General features: G+C 42.4%; 2 protein-coding genes across 3 annotated transcripts; one reads left to right on the forward strand and one right to left on the reverse strand.

The window, feature by feature from the left end:
- Positions 1–308: 308 nt before the first annotated feature.
- Positions 309–8,577, forward strand: LOC118405407 (echinoderm microtubule-associated protein-like 2). Its single transcript, XM_035804906.1, has 18 exons — positions 309–594; positions 2,339–2,459; positions 2,665–2,814; positions 3,361–3,430; positions 3,600–3,662; positions 3,862–3,963; positions 4,201–4,299; positions 4,714–4,851; positions 4,960–5,056; positions 5,164–5,318; positions 5,458–5,601; positions 5,889–6,020; positions 6,293–6,360; positions 6,507–6,675; positions 6,916–7,117; positions 7,537–7,667; positions 7,785–8,030; positions 8,367–8,577. Exons 1-18 carry the CDS (start codon positions 309–311, stop codon positions 8,538–8,540), a joined length of 2,547 nt encoding a protein of 848 aa, XP_035660799.1. The 3' UTR covers positions 8,541–8,577.
- A 348-nt stretch (positions 8,578–8,925) lies between these two features.
- On the reverse strand, positions 8,926–16,906 carry LOC118405344 (Golgi reassembly-stacking protein 2-like). Of its 2 annotated transcripts, XM_035804791.1 has the most exons (11): positions 16,733–16,906; positions 16,054–16,134; positions 15,399–15,602; positions 14,710–14,796; positions 14,130–14,260; positions 13,458–13,611; positions 12,391–12,538; positions 11,856–11,948; positions 11,220–11,345; positions 10,875–11,021; positions 8,926–9,971 (listed from the first exon to the last, which is right to left on the reverse strand). In XM_035804791.1, exons 1-11 carry the CDS (start codon positions 16,793–16,795, stop codon positions 9,694–9,696), a joined length of 1,512 nt encoding a protein of 503 aa, XP_035660684.1. In that variant the 5' UTR covers positions 16,796–16,906; the 3' UTR covers positions 8,926–9,693. The 2 variants fall into 2 exon arrangements, with proteins under 2 accessions (XP_035660684.1, XP_035660685.1); XM_035804792.1 differs by lacking the exon at positions 11,856–11,948.
- Between the last annotated feature and the right edge of the window lie 1,138 nt (positions 16,907–18,044).

The following is an 18,044-nucleotide window of genomic DNA, read 5'->3' on the forward strand; positions in this document are numbered from 1 at the left end:
ACTTGAGGCAATGGTTGGATGCTCGCATCTTAACGGTCGGTGTATATTAGCGACTGGTTCAACAGAAAACGACAACCATTGTTCAAGTTCATGTTTCGGACCAAAGCTATCGTAAACAATTCCTAGAATTGGTTCCGTGATTCATAAAATCGTGACAGGATAACAACGTATGCTGAACCAAGGAGGTTTTTCAATCGCAACCTCCTTGGCTGAACGTTGGACTATGACTGAAAAGTATTTCGGGAAGCACTCGACCAAAAAGGGACCATTATATCTTTTAAGTCGAAAGCGTCGAGAGACACCTGACCATGGGCGAAGTTCGAGGAGCGGACGGTGGTAAGGTACCGGTGATGTTGTCTAACTGTGCGGGGGTACAATACTATCGGCCCTCGAGGATCGCCAATGTTGGGTGTGGAGACATCCAATGGAAAGGCGGGAAAGAACGGGGTCGGCAAAGGACGCGGACGTCCCCCACCAGGCGCCTCGGGGCAGGGTCGCACAGGTCCCCGTCAAAGGACAGAGCCCGGTCTGCTCCTCCGAACGGGAACAGATCGCGAAGTTGCAGTCTGGAAAGACCATGGAAGGGTCCAGGAAGTGAGTATATAAGGTTCTTTTCTCTAACAAAAGGAAGAACAAAACAAACTATAAGAATGAGCACGAAAAGCAACAAAATTAAACATGATCCAAAATGTATACTGTTATCGTTTCGCAAAGAACAGGAGTTGCAAGCAAACTCTGAACACCGCAAACACCTCATTTCCCTGCCGCAAAATTAAGTCTCTCCGCGAATGTTAGGAACAGCAGACAGTTCCAAATTTGTGCCAGACTTGACTTATACGTTCGACCGGTACTGTAACCACGTAAGGTATACGGTAACGTCCTGGCCTGCTAAGGTCGCGCGACCTAGTTTCATGCTTGTAACAGTAGAACATCTATTGTAACGGATCTTAGTCTTCCTTCCACTAAGGAATAAATCATTGTTTGACTGGTGTATCCGTGACAGTATGGTGAGGTAACAGGTTGGCTGCATGCTTAGGGCCCTCTTGCATTTGTCGTAGGACGGATGTACGACTGTCGTGGGGTAGTTGTGGTAAAATTCAGTTTTGGTGTGATGGAAAGGGGACCAAAAATGCCTTCCCTGACAAATCTGTTCTTCTCTCGGTTCTCACGCGATTTGTAGGGAATCGAATGACGTTTTCAGGAGAAAAATATATCGGTAAATTTTGAGATTTTGAGCTTAACTTCTGGCCATCAATCGTTTTCATCCTAAATTCTGCTTCCATTCTCGCCTAGAGCTCTCTCGGCATAATGGATTTTTCAATAGAGCAAACACATCCAAACCAATCGTTGTTGTCCCGATGATTTCTCATGCCTCCTCTTTGGATTTACGCTTTAAAATGTCCCTGACCCAAATGGATTAGCAAAATTAGTGAAGAAAGTAATTCTACACCGAAAAAAAAATTAATTAACGTGTTCCTAGTCGAATTCCTGCACGGGTGAGTGAGAACGAACAACCCTGGCTGAAAAGTAGGTTAAGTGGGTCTCTATTTATCGACTGTCCAGTGTTACACATTTTTGACTGATTACCCGCGCCAATCGTAATGCCCCTGTGAACACAACAAGAAAATCGATAAGTCGACTAGTCCACAATTCTCTATATTTTAGATTCGGCAGTTGTACGCCCGATGTTCTCTCGCTTTTTAGGAATCAGTCGAGTGTCTTGAAGTGAAAAATGCGCTCGAGTCTCTGGCGATTTTTACATTCGGCGACCCAAATGTAAGCGAAACTTGTCGACTATGTGACACGTTGTCACGAAATACCTTATCATTTCTCATTTAAAAACAAACTGCTTTGTTCTTTGGCCCTTTCGAAGAATTGAGCCAGCCTTATCTGAATAGAGCTCAGATTAAGGTACTAGATTATTTATAAACTGTTTATATAAATATAGCATCCTCAGAATGAACAGATTAAGACATTTTGACAGAGAAATATGTTAATGTTTCACGCGAACAGTTTTTTCCTAATTCATATGCAGTAGAGTGACAGACATCCACATGCAAGGCACATCGGAGACGATTGTCGGAAGTTAGGTCAAAGGTCCCAGAAAGGTCCCAGTATAGGTTATCTAATTTCCTGTACTCACCTTCATGCTTTATGCATGCCTGTTGCCTTATGAGAGCGACAGCCGACCAACTCCCAACCACATATGACCTTACTCGCGACTAGCTCACAACCATTGGTCTGGGGAAGGTCAGGAAACCATGGTCGGCTATGTGTGACAGGGGCTTAACAGACCGTTATGACCTAAAACGTTATCAACATGTTTATACACATACAGTGTCCAGCAGGATAGTGCGCATGTACATCAGAGGTCGACCAATCACGATGGTCGCTCCCATAGAGGGCGGTGAGGTGAAAGAGACAGCACCACCAAAGAAAAGACTGGAACTTGACTGGGTGTATCCTTTTGACATAATGGCATTTACTTTCAAAACATGACACTTGTACATGTGTACATGCGCTACTCAGTGCAGAATATCGTTGATTTACTATCTTTTGTCAATTCTATACGTCTCTGCCGTTCAATAAGAGTGTCGAATTTTAAGACATTTGCTGAAGACGGAGACATACTAGTGATCTGTGACTTCTTTAACCATGGCCAAGCTATGGTTACAACGGCAGCAGTTGTAGGGCCAACTTACACCAGCTCGGGTCGGGGGAGGTTGTGTACTTTATCGCTGCTGTGGCAGTGTTGTACGACACCAAGGAGAAGGCACAGAGGCACTACTTGGGCCACACGGACGACATCACGTGGTGAGTGCATCCAAAGATGGTGTCACTGCATGGGTCAGACTTGAGAGAGTCACAGGAAGTAGAGTTCAGATGTGGTAGAACTAGTCATTTATCTATTTTACTAGACATGACAGATATTGTAAGTTATGGATCAGTGTAAGAGGATACTACTTCATGGGGAGAGTACATCAAAACGTCGCAAAGTATTGCCAACAAATAGACATGCCTGAAAATGAGGTGGTGGGAAAAAGCAACCTAATGTTTCAACAAGTTATCAAGAGAAAACGAAATGGAAATAAAATTGTTCCGTTCCTCAAAAAGCAACTATTTAACTGACACAGCCATGTGTCATGCACATATTTTCGTCATGTTTACGCAACAAGTATACAAGCAAAATGCGAATTGGCTATCAAAGGACAAGCCCCTAGCTGTTGTGCTTTTACACTATGTGACCTATGGGCTACAGAAACGGGAATGGGCACCGTAAAGTTCGAGTTTTCCTTTTCTTATGTCACCATTACTCTTATCATAACCTGTTTAATGATTAATAGCGTCTACCCCTTGCAGCCTTGCTGTTCACCCTGACGGTGTAACGGTCGTCAGTGGGCAAGTCGGGGGGCATCGTAGGGACATAGAGGTAAGTCACTCTATATACTCGCTGTACTCACTCCGTTAAAAGGGAGGTATTGTATTCAGTCTGTGTGCTTGTTTGTGTTGGTGTGTGCCCATAGTTATTTGAATATTGAAGAGTGACATGATGCAAAGTGGAGGATGATGTTGCCTTTGCTTCGTGTTTTACCCTACAGCTGCCGCACTATGCCAAGCTGGATCCCTACTTCAGCACCCCGGGCAGAGACAACTGGTACAAGGTAAGAAGGCATGCAGCTACTCTGTCATTGGTCGAACCGAAATAATTGCTGCCATTTCATTGGTTGAACTGCAGTTTGTGATAAAAGCACATGCAGTCACTCTCTCATTGGTCGAAACGCCAATTGCCGTGCTATCATTGGTTGGATTTCTCATTGTGATGGACAAACAGTCAGGTTCGGTCTGCCTTTCCTCCAACAGTCCCGCGTGTGTATCTGGGACTCCAGGACGCTACACACGATATCAGTCATCGGCGCCGGACAGCTTCAGTTCGGGCCACGGGCGGTCTCGTTTTCCGTGAGGGTAAGTGCCCTTTTCCTCACCACAAAGCTTTCATATTACATATACAAATGTAATACTGTCCGTAACGTACCACAAAAGGTATCTAATTTTGAAAAGCTAGCACAGTAGCAGAAATTTGTGTATCGCAATTAATCGAAAATGGTTCAATCAAATCGTAAGTACGGCATACTATACATGCATCCGTCTATTTTGAAGGTACTAGTAACGTTATTGTTGCCATTTCTCTATTTTGCGTAGGATGGCGGTTCACAACTGGCGATCGCGAATGAGAATGGTGGCGGCACGATGCTTCGGCTCTGGGACTGGAAGAAAAAACACGTACTCGCCGAGGCAAAGGTGACGACAAAGAATTCCCGAAGACGCAATTTCCTTTTCTGTTTTGATTGATCTTTCAGTGTTTTTGAATGTCCAGCTCCAGTCTTTGTCAAGGGATGACCACTCCTCTCCATTTATGTCACGTCATATGGTTGCAAGCACATTGTAAATGGCAGATTGCTCACCATTTGATAAAGCTGGAGCTGAACAGTAAAACATTTTGGTATCAATTATCGTGTTAGAAATTTCTTCCGAATAACTTCCGAAAAACAACAAAGCTATCGTAATGGAACTTTGCTTCAGAATAACTTCTACCAACGAGATGGACATTCAAACATTAAAAACACAGTCCCCATCCCAGGATACAAATGCCTCAACATAGTACATGTAGTTGTTTCTGACTCAGCACCATGCTCTTTTTGTGTTTCATTACAGGCGACAACCGACCCGCTATTTTTAACCGTATTCAACCCAACCGACAACACTCAGCTGGTCACAGCTGGAAAAGGTCACGTGACGTTCTGGACTTTGAAGAAAAACGGACTTTTATCCAGGAAAAACGGAATATTTGGGGTACTGCGACATATCTTACTCCATCATGCTAAGTGACTTTCAAGTTCGTTTCTACGAAATCCCAGTAATAAATATCTTTTCATTGATAAAATTCCTTTTCTTTTTTAGAAATTGAAGCCAAAGTACGTCGAGTGCATCTCCTTTACGCAAAACGGTGACGTCATCACGGGAGACTCAAAAGGAAACATATTGATATTCAAGAAAGGTAAAGAGATATAATCATAACTGTCTGTACTACATGATGTATTTCGTGAAATTCATATTGATATCTGATGAAAGTCATTATATGATTTTTTTGTTGTTGAACGAAAGATTCAAACCAAGCGGGACGTTCCATTATTGGTGCGCACAAAGACGGAGTGACGGCACTGTACTTGAGGAGGGACGGGACACTAATATCAGGGGGAGGTGACAAGAAACTCGTCCTGTGGGACCTTGACCTCCAGAAGCCTCTGAAAATCGCCAAGGTAAGGCTTCGGATATTGTCCATCAACCTATTAAAACCGAGATGGACACTAGAATTACACACAGAGCTTGGATTGGTTTGGTTCTAGGAAGAAAGAGTGACTTCTCACCTTTACAATATGGGATGTCTTTTTCTCGTAGCTTCCAAAGAAGACGGGTAAAGTCAGGTCTATCTGCGTACTTGATCAAGGAGGCTCTACGGTTGACAGCAACATCTACGTGGGCACCACGGGCAACTGTTTGTGTGAGGGGAAGATCGGGGGAGACTTTATACTAACAACTCAGGTAAGTACAACTTCAGGGTGGGTTATCCCTGTGTGCGGTGTGGGACGGAAGCAATTTATGAAATTAGAGTGAAGTAAAGCGAGGAGATAGGGAATTCGAAAGAAAAAAAAAGAAGAATGAAAAGAAGGTAACAAGAAGGACGAAAACTATGGTGCAAAAGGAAAAGCCATTGAATAACACAACTTGGAGGCAGCGATTGCACCACACATTACATATCATAAAACACCCCAAATGCAGTACATTTTAAAAGAGGACATTTTAACGGTAATTTTCCACGTCCAATCCAGGGCCACCACTCGGAGCTGCTGACTGTCGCCACCCATCCCTCACAACCCGTGTTCCTCACCTCTGATGACCTCAGCCACGTTATATTATGGAACGCTTCACTCCGACAAGCTGTTTGGCGAACACTGCTCAAGGTATGAAGTAGGCTGTGTTACACAAGCTCTTGCTGTCACAACCTGATTGGGCCTTCTAGGCCAGAGACCTGGCCAGTGGAAGGGCTACTAAAAGCGTGATTTAGCCAGGCTAGGTATGAAGATAGTCGTAATTACTAGTTAGTGTACATGGCTATAGAGAAAGCTGTAGTGTGCCCAATAACGTTACCATTAGAAAATGGGATGTTGTAAGAATCCGGCTTATTCTTAAAACATTTGACTTAACATTTGTATCATATCCTGATTTTCCACAGTATCCCGCTCACTCAGCTGACTTCTACCCGGACGGTAAACTCATTGCAGTTGGTTCTGCTTCGGGACGGTGGGTACTTATTAATCATATCTATGAATTACGTTTACTATTTGGACATAACGTCTGGTAATTCTTTAAATCACATGTTTTCTTGTGATACTTTCCTAAGTTTCCTCCCTACGGTCATTTTTCGTGACGTTTCTCTGCAAAAACAGATTGTGCGTGCTGGGCGCCATGACGGGTGACGTCATTTTCAGACGACAACAAGCCAGTGAGCAACTGGACTGTCTCAAATACTCGCCCAACGGGGAAATGCTTGCAGTCGGGTCGCATGAAAATTGTATCTACGTCTACACTGTTCACAACAACGGTCGTTCTTACAAGGTAATTATTGGCAACTTTGCTAATGTCATGAGTTCAAGAATAAAAAAAAAAACAATGACGTCAATATGTAAATTCAGTCACATTTGGGACCGTATTCTTCACATCAAAAGAACGATACCTCGCGATGGAAAAAATTGGTGCAAAGTGCTATATATATACCCAATTGCACAACATAGGGATTCGAACCCTTAACTTTTAGGTTCACAATACTGCCTTATCTCATTATGAATGTGTTTACAGAAAATAGGGACGCTACGAGGCCATTCTAGTTACGTCACGCACCTGGACTGGGACGTCAGCAGCAGGTTCCTCCAGAGCACATCCGGGGACTACGAGCTTCTGTACTGGGACGTCATCGGATTACGTCATGTTAACCACGCGTCCAGCATGAGTGACGTCACTTGGGCGACACAGACCTGTGTGTTTGGATACAGCGTTTTCGGTACGCGACGGCAAATATGAAGTGTAAACAAGTGAAAATGTATTTTCAAAAATCCAAATGAAGCATTGCAAAGTTGCCAGTTTTGTCTCTCGTCTTTTCACAAAAATTGTCAAGCATACAACATATAAATTGATGTCATAGACCTGCTATCCTTCGCTTCGTCAAAAGGTAAAAACATAGATATTTGACAGACATATTTGACATACATCTGCTTTCTCATTGGTCGAGTCGGCAATAACCATGCTACCATTAACAAGTAACTCCTAATTGTGATGCCATCATTGGTAGAAGTTTTTGGTGGCACTGATAGTTGCCATTCTATCATTGATTGAAAGGCTAATTGTGATGGACAGTCAGGATGCTTACCTTTATCTTACTCCTTTCTGTTTACCTCTGTTTGTACCCCTACAAAACACTAGGTATGTGGCCTGAAGATGCGGACGGAACTGACATTAACGCCTGTGCAGCTTCAAACGACCGTACCATGCTGGCGTCATCTGACGACTTCGGCAAAGTCAATCTCTACCGCTACCCATGTTCCACTCCTATGGTAGGACTTTGCTTTATACCCTTGTAAAACTGTTACCATCTCAGCATACGTTTCTGTCTTGTCACAAAAATAAAAAAGGCAGAATCTAAGACGTGCACATTCTTTTCTCCACTCTAGTCTCCAGGCCAAATCTACCCAGGACACAGCAGTCACGTGACGTGTGTCCGGTTCCTGTATGATGACAGCTACCTGTTATCAACAGGCGGGGCGGACTCTGCAGTCTTCCAATGGAGAGTGGTCAGCAAGGGAGCAAAGCTTCATAAATCCGCCAGAGGGCAGCCATCAGCGGACGATCTTGGTGTTTCAAAGTTGACATTCATCAATGACCTTCTCGACGACATAGTAATAAGTGGTAAAAATCAGGTAAGCAGCATTTTGTTTAAAATAGATCTAATTTTGTTATAGAATTATGTCATAGTTCGCCTTATGCTAAAAATGAACAGAAAAAAAACTGACAGATTTGAACTTGCATTCTCCCTTCCAAGAACAAGGCCAAAGCCTTTGCTTTTAAACAATTCTTGTTAGTCATGCTTTATATACATGTCCAAATATATACATGTATGGTCAGTTTGCATAACAATATCTATCTAGACCTGTTTTGTATGTCTCACCTTTGACCCGAGCATGAGCAGTTGGATCTGTGAATGGGCCTATAGCCATACTAGCAGCCTCTAACAATTTTCTCTAACCCCTATACAGGAAAATGGTTCATCAGCATTACCTCACAGCCCTAACAACGAAAGAAACTCCACCAGGACAAGGCAAAGGAATAACACCAAAAATGAAAACCAACCAAGTGCACACCAGCCAATGACGCCAATACTCCAGACTGATGATCAAGCGTTAATAGATCATATTTTTGCCATAAACTGAAGTGACATAGTCAACTTTGGAAAAACAAAGAAATTGACTAATAACACAAAGTTGCCAGACATGAATATGGAAAACTTGCAAGACTTGGCAAGAAACTCAGGGACTTGAATGGTGCTGGCTTTCGTTTAATAAATGAGAACTGCTATAATAGAAAAAAGAAATATCAAAGGGAAAAATGCTGCATTTTATCTTCATTTCAAAGAGCATGATGAATAGATACAGGTATATGGTAGTGCTGTTGCAGTACCAGGGACAGCTGCCGGGGATGGGTGGCATAATCAATCTTGACCGTCGACTTCCCCAAACCGACTAAAATGCCAAATATCACCACAATCCAGAAGTCATGTTTACGACAGATATCTGGAAACACAAACACGCACACAGACACCCGAAACAATACCTCAATATTTCATGGAGGTAATAAAACAAAGACACATGAGAGTAACTCTTGCCAGTTCTTTTGTGTACAAGACTGTATATGCTATTGCATCATACATAGTAGGAGTGTGGTTTGTCTAAAAGCTACACCCACACCCAGGAAGAATACGCCCGCCCTCGAATCCCCAGATAACAACAATGGAATTACTATTGTTGTTATACTTATAACTCCAATATAGGTTGTCTAACCAATATTTACAACTATGTCGTTTACTCCATGATAAATATAGCAAAATTTCGGTTGATAACTGCCTCTGGCTATTGTTCTTACAAGAAAAATGCACACTTGTGTATTAATAACTATCGATCAACGTAAAATAGCAATTGTCAACAAGCCTTTGAGAGATACAAACTTTTCTCTAATTGTGCTGCTTTCTGTAAGCATTTCTAACTGGAAGTCCAGCTTTTCACAATGGGGAATAACAACCCTTTGCAAACCTCTGTTGTACTTTCTATTCGTGGCTACAACTTGCAAGGTTAGAGTATTTTTCAACCTTTTTGGGAAGAAAACGTATAGACAAAAGTTGATTTAGAAACAAGTTCTAATTAAGTATTATTCCATTCATTGTTGACAACAGTATTCCTTATTCATCACTCTTTATTACCTTTCCATAACTAACTATTTGAAGAACTATTTTGCTGACCTATGACCTGATCAACACATTTTGTACATGGGGGTGTCCAGGATTCCTAATTTATGACAGGTTGTTTTTGTTCATGACGCTGCAGTTACTGCTTCTGTTGTCGTGTTCTCCACTTGTTCTTGTGACGTTGCTTCTTGCGCTTTTTCTGTCAAATCCGTAACGGGGGCACTAGGAAGGGTAGGAGGGGTAAGGGGAGGGATGGTGATACCCGGGGGCAGCGTGGGTAAAGGGGCTACACTAGGGAGCGAGGTAGAGGAGGATGCTGGGAAGGAAGCTGGGGGGATGGAGAATGTGGTAGGGAGTGAAACAGGTGGCATGGTCATGTTGGCAGGCAAAGAGATGGGGGGTACTGGAAAACAAAAAAAAGTAAAACAGTTATCTCAAAACTTCAAACCACAAAATGTAGAAGTCTAAAAATGAACAAAAACTGAAGTGCAACATACACAAAAATCATAGAAAATACTAAAAACTCACAAATTTATCTACAGATTTTTACTGATCACAGAATATTACATATTATTTTGATTCCAACACCCAATGAAAATAGCACTCTTCAGTAGCTATTGCATAGAATGCTATCCTTGTACATGGTGTAAATGAATATGTTTGGGGTATCGTATGTTCCTGTTTTCTTGAGGGCAAGGCTTCCTTCAGAACAGAAAATGATCAAACAAACAAACTACAGAAACAATTTTGAGTAACTTACACCAATATGAAGCCACCAGAAAGCAGTGCACAGTGTGAGAGGAATAGGTGCAAGTTGTAAGATTGGCAACAGCAAATTGTAACATACAAGCAAATTATGAAGTCGCAAAGCTTTGTTATGAAAACATTTGCACCATAAACCAATATACTAGTACTACCCAGCTACCCAGCTTTACTGAATACACTGTAGCTTCTAATAGACCTACATGTACTGTAAATATTGCAACTTGCAGAGTTTTATTTCCAGTTTTACAAAATAATAACCTTTTTACCACTGAACTACAAATTGTTTCCACTGTAACTTGAAAACAGTGCATAAACCTCCCTTTCCCCCCCACTATGAAATAAAACTACTACATATGTATAAAATTGTACAAATTTAAGGTATGTTAACATCTTTGAATTATACTTCATTAAAATGATTGGGATTGACAAAATTTTCATATATGTACACATCAGAAGCGATAGAGAGCAAGGGTTTAATGAGGAAAGCTGAAAGTTTTTATTTTCCAAGCTCATCCTTGGTTAGAAACCTCGGCTGACGTACCAGAGCCAGCAGTGAACTGCAGGGTAGACGGCATCGGGAGTCCGCCGGGCATCGTTGTCGCCAGGCCTGGCGGTAAGTTGAGCGGGGGGATGCCAGGGAGGGAGATGGGGGTTGTGAGAGGGGGCAGGTTAGGGAGCGGCGTTATACCTGGGGAGAAAAGGAGATGTTACTGGTTTTATACAAGCTTTTATAGCCTAGAAATGCAGGGTTTCTTTCTTTCTGTGTTGCTTAGAGTAAGAAATGTTAGCACAAAAAGTGCGGACTTATCAAGTGACACCAATGACACCAAAAATACAATTTTAAAACTTTTACTTGAAACTATAAATGAGACTGCAGGACACAGACCTGGCATTGTTGGCAAGGCTGCTGTTGCCGGGGACACGCCCGGTTGCGCGCCCATATTTGGCAGGGAGGGTAGTCCTACAGCAGGGGCAGGTGACCCAGCGGGCAACACTGGAACTGTGGGGGTGCCTAAACATAACACACACAGATGATTTAACATTTATACTGTGCTATTTTGGAGGGGGTAAACAGGAGGGAAAAGTTTGCATATACATGTAACATATAATAATGTTCCTGTAGGATACTGTGTGTGTATTACTGACTAGTAGTATCATATTTCATTTTGTAGAGAGGCAAGAGGAGAAAAAAAAACTTAGTGTAAATCTTGAACTCCCTGCAATGGTTTATCTTTTTGGAGATGCTTTTATCACACTTTCACAGTACTGCAAATATGCATTTCCAGTGTATGACTACTGCTGTATAAAATTGCTTCCACCGTATATTTAAATCACTGCAAATACCTCCTTTTATCTATGATGAAATAAAACCACTGCAAAAGTAAATGACATTACAGCATGTAGATGTTGAGTTTGTGTGACAAAAACTACAGGAAAGACTGCTTCAGCCAGGAAGGCACTCTACAGGCCCCACCACCTGACTACATGGAACCAACAAAAAGATTAGCTGTGTTTTTGTCACCATCAGTGTTCTGAACAGTTTGTTCTTGTTGCTGGTTTGCTGGGGGTGTGGGTAACTCTTGGCCCTCCTGTTGTGAAACTTGGTTCTCCTCACCTAAATACAGTAATAGAAGTCTTAGGGATGGACAGGAAGGGTAGGATTGTTCTGGATTGCATTGTGTGGAAATTTAAGAATCCTTTCAGAAATCTTGAATGAAGATTTTGCCCGTGAATTTCAATGCATCATCCCTGTAGCAGCAGTATACAAAATTGGCGTTGTACCACACTGTTGGGGTTATACCGCCCCTTACTCGGGGTGACATACTCTTTCGTTTAGCTGAATACATGACGGGGATGTGCCAGGTCTCCCATTTTGTCATTGATGTAAATCTCCATGTAAACACACACACATACTCACGAGCACACGTACACAAACAAACAAGACACACCATGATTTGATAATCAGCCTGCAGGCCAATCTCATGAATAAATAAAAGTTTAAAAAAACAAACAAACTGACACACACACAAAACAAGTCACAGACACACACAACTGACCTGTGGTGAGAGGGTTGGGTCCTACAGTTGGCGTAGTGAGTGCACCAGGCACGGAGGGGGTGGGGACCGTCCCTACCGACAGGGACGCCATGCCCTGGTCCAGCCCTGGTGCTTTCTGCGGAGATGGGGTAGTACCACTTAGAGGTACCTACAGACAGAAATGCTTCTTTAGTACTTAGTATCCAACCTGCTTTAGCAAACAATGTTTATAAGCTAGGAATCCACCACACATATCTTTTACTTCTGTCATTACGGTGAAGCATGATGCTTTTCTAGTACTGTAAGTCCATTTATGTTTGAGAGCACTTACTTTCACAAGTTTGAGCAAATAAGGAGTTCTTGAGATCTTTGAGTTCGAGAGCTGGCGACAAGGGGTGTTATCAATCATTTTGGGCAGTGCAAGGTACACTTGGCTTGAACAATGTACGTTAGGGTGTGAATTGGTACGGCAATTTCAATCATTTTCCGTTTATCACACCCGGCTTTAACAAGGAGATGAGTTTGCGAATAAAAGGTCTTAGCAAATATCTTGAACACAAAATTCTCATGACCATAAATGAACTTACAGTAGCTAGTAGTGCAATGTGACTTCGCTACAGCTTGCATTTTTAGCAAAGCACTCTTGTGTATAGTTCTTCTACGTGCAGATATTTGATGGCAGCTTAATGTGACCATCAGAAATGATCTATAAAAGTGCAAATCTTCAACCTGGTATTCTCAAAAGAGGAGAGTTAAAGATAAGCCAAAAACTTGAAAAAGTAGTTCCTCAAGCAACTGGATATGATTTTGGAAACGGTCTGACGTTTCAACTAGCATCCACTAGTTTTCGTTAATGACACTGAAGTGATCTGGAAGAAACTGGTCTTTTATACCCTAACTATGAATGAAGACAATTTTAGCTATCCAATAGGAAACATTGTAAGACAATTTTAGCTGTCCAATAGGAAACCTACCTACCTACCTACCTAGTCCCTTGACCTCCAGGTCGTTGGGGGGACAAGGTAGACATGTAGATCGAGAGGAAACATTTTAAGACAAAATGAAAGAGTTAAAAAACATTTCCTTACCTCTGAGAAGCCATCAGGAGTAGGAGCCACGTTGGTGGGTTGTACCACACTGTTGTAGGAGGGGGGAGAGGAGGCTGGCACCGACATGTTCACTTCCTGGGGGGACTTTGTGGGTATCCTGTGTAGATATCCATAACCTATTCCACAGCCTAAGCTGTAGGTGGGGGGAAAAAGACAAGAAAGATTTAGCTTGAGCATAGTTAACATGACATTGACAGTATGGTGATTGACAGGTGTCTACATCAAGAAGCCCCATTTAAAACCTAAAAGGAAGTTTTACAAAATTGGTTATGCATTTCATAGCAACATTCATTTCAATCCATCAGTGTTCTCACCAGGCCTTTTCAGCACAGCAGGCCCCTATGATATGATTTGGATCCTATACGCTGTGATTTGGGCCTCTATGCTGTGTTTCAACCAGTATAGGGGGCTTTTCTGTTCTTTTGTAACAAAGGCAAAAAAAGTTTGGCTTAATTTCATTAAATTTGGCCTAAAAAACACACTTTCTAAGGGTTATAGATGTAAAAAAATTTCAGTCGAAAGATTCCCCCAGACCCCCTACAAATTATGCTCATGCCTGCATTGCATACCACATGGCTCTGATGTATTATTAAGATACCCCTACACTGAAAAAATTCTGGTGAGAACATTGTTCATTTAGGTTCCACATACCTCCCCTCTCCTCCCCATGCCCCGTTAGGAGTGATGGTGACTTCTCGACATCTGTCCGTCTCCACATTATAAACATACAGCTTCAGGGGTTTGCCTTCGTGGGACTCTATCAGGGAGAACAGGTCTTCAGACTGAAACACAACCAAGTCAGGACAATCAGCATTTATAAAGGCCTGTTACATTAGTGATGGAATTCACCGTAATGTGTACAGAATGAAATTGTAACATATTCCAGGATAATCTAAGTGCATTCTAAAAAAGTCTGACTGCATTCTGAGTATATTCCAAACATTTGGGCCTGCATTCGGGCCTGTATTCTTGTGGCAAGCCTGCAAAGTTTGAATGAACTCCAAATTTCTATGATGCACTTTGGATATCCAGGAATATACATATACAGGGTGTGCGTAGGGTTTAGCCCTTTAGGTCAATTGGAAATCCCCTCCCAAATGTGATAGGAGTTTTTACACACTTTCACTCTGCTTGGGTAGGTGTGAACACGGTACAACAGTCATCAGTGCAGATATCTAATAAAGATTAATAATTTTTGTTTAAAAGAATACATGTCATATGTTCTCCTGACCTCATGTAGTACTGTGTCTGCCCCGATGATGTAGTCAGTGTTGGACTTCAGACCAGCCAGTGTTGCAGGGGAATTGGGCTGGACATCCTGGTGGGATAGGGATAAAAACAAAGTTTTTAACTATTTGTAGCAAACTTTGAAACACACAGGTGTACATAATGATAGATGCCGGGAAAGTATTCTTCATCATAATCATCACTGAAAAGCTCCTTTAATACACAGGTAATAAGAAACAGTGAGCATGTTAGCATCAAGGTAGATATTATAATGAAGTCTCTGTTAACAGAGATTGTGATCAGTATCATGGCCAGTAGTCAGTGATTCACGGTCAGAACTTTTCGATTCTGATGAATGGACCGACTTGAAACTCAAGTCCATTCCAAAGAATGGACTTAAGATGAATGGACCGACTTAAAAAAATCAGAGTTTATACATTGGAAGACTACTCTAATACACACCTACCATCCTGATCACAGTCTCTGTTGATAGAGACTTCTGACACACTGTAATTTCTACTCTGTCAAGAAACAAACCTACCAAAAACAAGTTAAAAACATATATTTTCCAGCCAAAGGTGTATTAGATAATAACCTAGGTTTGTATTACTTGAATAGGCTGTGCCTAGCAGAAGCCAACATCTGTTTAAGAGTCCACAATTTTACATGTACATGTAGTTTGACAGTACTTACCAGTACATGCCACACATTCTCATTGGCTCCTTCAAACGAACAGAACCTAATGCTGACCCCGAGTAACCCCTGACCTCCCCACATGTTGCTGGGGGTGATGGTGACCTCTCGGACCTTCAGAGACTTGCTGCTGTAAACCATCATCTTCACAGGCTTCTCAACATTCGCCTTAAGGAGGTCCTTAAGGGTGTCATTGTCCTTATCCTGTAAAACAGAGAAATGAGGCTATCAGAAATGGCAGACTTCACCCTCTTACCCACAGACTGCTACATGCCCCTTCCATCCAATAGTATGTAGACAAAAATACTGTAAATGTATGTACTAATGCAGAGGTTTCATTTTGCAGTTGGAAGGAAAAGTTTTCAGCCAAGCAGCGGTTTAATGTGCACGGTCTTTGCAGTGTAAACTGAAAACCACCATGAAAATGCATGTTCTCTCTTCTGCCCGCTTACCCTATTATTTCAACAGTAACCTAATACCCACCGCAAACACTCCATCTTTTCCTTTCTGCGAAATTAAATCCTCGCAAACTTATCGGATATCAGCATATGTTTGATTATCTTACCGGGAACATATCTTTTCCTGAACGACCATTATGTCAGTTAGCTTGCCTTAATGTTAATGGGTTATACACTAACATGACCTTGTCTCTTACCAATCTTGTGTTTCCTATGGCCACGACGAAATCGAAGAATGCTTCTAACCCCGCCTTTGCACCAGGGGAGTTCTCCTGGACCTGAGAACGAAAACACACCAGTTTTGTAAGTTGGTTAATTTGCACCAGCTAAGTACATCTGGAATGATGCAAAAAGAGTATCTGTAACTGTAACTGTATCTGTATAGCCACCCATCGGTGTAAGTGTAACACACCAGCTAAGAGTGGATCTCAGTGTTAGTGGATCAAACCTTACAGTCTGGTCTTATGCAGTTTGTAACGTTACCTGGTTTGTCACGAATAAAGGTGGTTTACTGACAAACATAGATTTGCTACCTATGGATCTTAAGAAACGTGCAATCATGGTAAATAGGCAACTTTATACCTAACACCTGTCAAATGGTTCACAGAAATAATTTTGCCACGTCAGATATTTTGGTTTGTTGTCGAACATACAAGCATATGTTCAACAACGACCTGTTTTATTTAACTGCATGCTATCAATACGAATCGTTCAGGAGAGGGTGTATGGTCGTCCAATGTGACGAATCAAATTTTTATGAGCTAATTTTACGTCAAGTTGCTGACAAGTTCCGGTGCCCCCCTCCCACACTTTTGCACCCAACGTTTCAAGAATTTATATCAGTTTCCAGGGCCCATGGCCAGGTTTTGTACTCACTCTAAGGACGTGGTAGCCTTCTGTGCCTCCCCCGGGTATCTCGGCGCTCTGCGTGCCTCCCATGTTGTAGAAAACTACAAAATCTCAAGCAGTGGGAGGAACCACAGACGATCCACAACTGTTTCAATATGGCGGTGGTTACGTGGCCGGTCTCGCGGAGATGAAGTCTCGGGATTTGCGAGAACTCATACAAAAGCGCCCCTTGCGGATCTATAAGTAAATGCTAATCTTCAAGGCGTTAGAATCGTGTGCTAAGCTAACGTTACCGGTAACGTTTAACTGCAAAATGACACCCTAACTTTTACGGAGAGACGCACTGTTTCTCAATCGTCTACAGTCGCTAAGGCGTTTGATCGTGTGAATCACAGCTTATTAACTCACAAGCTTCGCTGTTATGGTATCCAAGGACCCACGCTTGCCTGGATAACCAGTTTCCTTCAAAACCGCCGCCAAGCTGTAGTGGTATCCGGTCATTACTCTCCGTTTGTCAGTGTCAGATCAGCAGTCCCCCAGGGCTCGGTCTTGGGCCCTTGCTTATTCCTAGTGTACATTAATGATCTACCAGACAAGCTGTCATCAATGTCACGTCTGTTCGCAGACGACACTGCAGTCTACAGAATCATTACCAGCAGCCAAGAACAAGACCAGCTTCAACTTGACCTTCACAAGCTTGAACAGTGGGAGAACAGTTGGGACATGGAGTTTCATCCTGCCAAATGTGTTCATCTCCCAATCACTAGGAGTCGGAAGCCATTTCAACGCTCCTACGTGTTACATGGTCACACCCTGGAGACTGTTTCAACAGTGAAGTACCTGGGAACAACAATGAGTGAGAATGCTACCTGGGATACCCATATAAACACCATGGTCACAAAAGCTAACAAAACTCTGGGCTTCCTCAGAAGAAACCTAAAGATCAGCTCCGTCAGAATTAAAGAGAAAGCCTATAAAGCCTTTGTGAGACCTGTGCTTGAATACGCATCGTCGGTATGGGACCCACACACTAAGAAGAACATCGACAAGATAGAGGCCGTTCAGAGAAGAGCAGCAAGATTTGTACTTAACAAGTTCCACAATACATCTAGTGTGAGCAGTATGTTGAGTACATTAGGTTGGCAGTCACTGAAACAACGCAGGAAAACAGCACGTTTGGGTACATTATTCAAAATCCATCACGGGATAGTCCAGTGCCCAGTCATCAGCAGTAAACTAGTACCGCCCCCAACACGACAACGCCGCAAGCACAACTGCCAGTTCAAGCAAATCACCACCAGAACATTATACAGAGATGGGTCATTCTTGCCAAGAACAA

Source organism: Branchiostoma floridae, chromosome 18, assembly GCF_000003815.2.
Source record: "Branchiostoma floridae strain S238N-H82 chromosome 18, Bfl_VNyyK, whole genome shotgun sequence".
NCBI classification, from domain to species: domain Eukaryota; kingdom Metazoa; phylum Chordata; class Leptocardii; order Amphioxiformes; family Branchiostomatidae; genus Branchiostoma; species Branchiostoma floridae.

What these genes read in the sequence shown, in the direction of transcription:
- LOC118405407 (XM_035804906.1), top strand. Translation starts at nt 309, where the DNA reads ATGGGCGAAGTTCGAGGAGCGGACGGTGGTAAGGTACCGGTGATGTTG. An exon ending in CGGTCTCGTTTTCCGTGAGG is followed by an intron (nt 3,964 to 4,200) that starts GTAAGTGCCCTT and finishes TATTTTGCGTAG; the next exon opens with GATGGCGGTTCACAACTGGC. An exon ending in ACAACGGTCGTTCTTACAAG is followed by an intron (nt 6,676 to 6,915) that starts GTAATTATTGGC and finishes ATGTGTTTACAG; the next exon opens with AAAATAGGGACGCTACGAGG.
- LOC118405344 (XM_035804791.1), bottom strand. Translation starts at nt 16,795, where the DNA reads ATGGGAGGCACGCAGAGCGCCGAGATACCCGGGGGAGGCACAGAAGGC. An exon ending in AAGGCTACCACGTCCTTAGA is followed by an intron (nt 16,135 to 16,732) that starts GTGAGTACAAAA and finishes TTTCGTTCTCAG; the next exon opens with GTCCAGGAGAACTCCCCTGG. An exon ending in AGAATGTGTGGCATGTACTG is followed by an intron (nt 14,797 to 15,398) that starts GTAAGTACTGTC and finishes CTATCCCACCAG; the next exon opens with GATGTCCAGCCCAATTCCCC.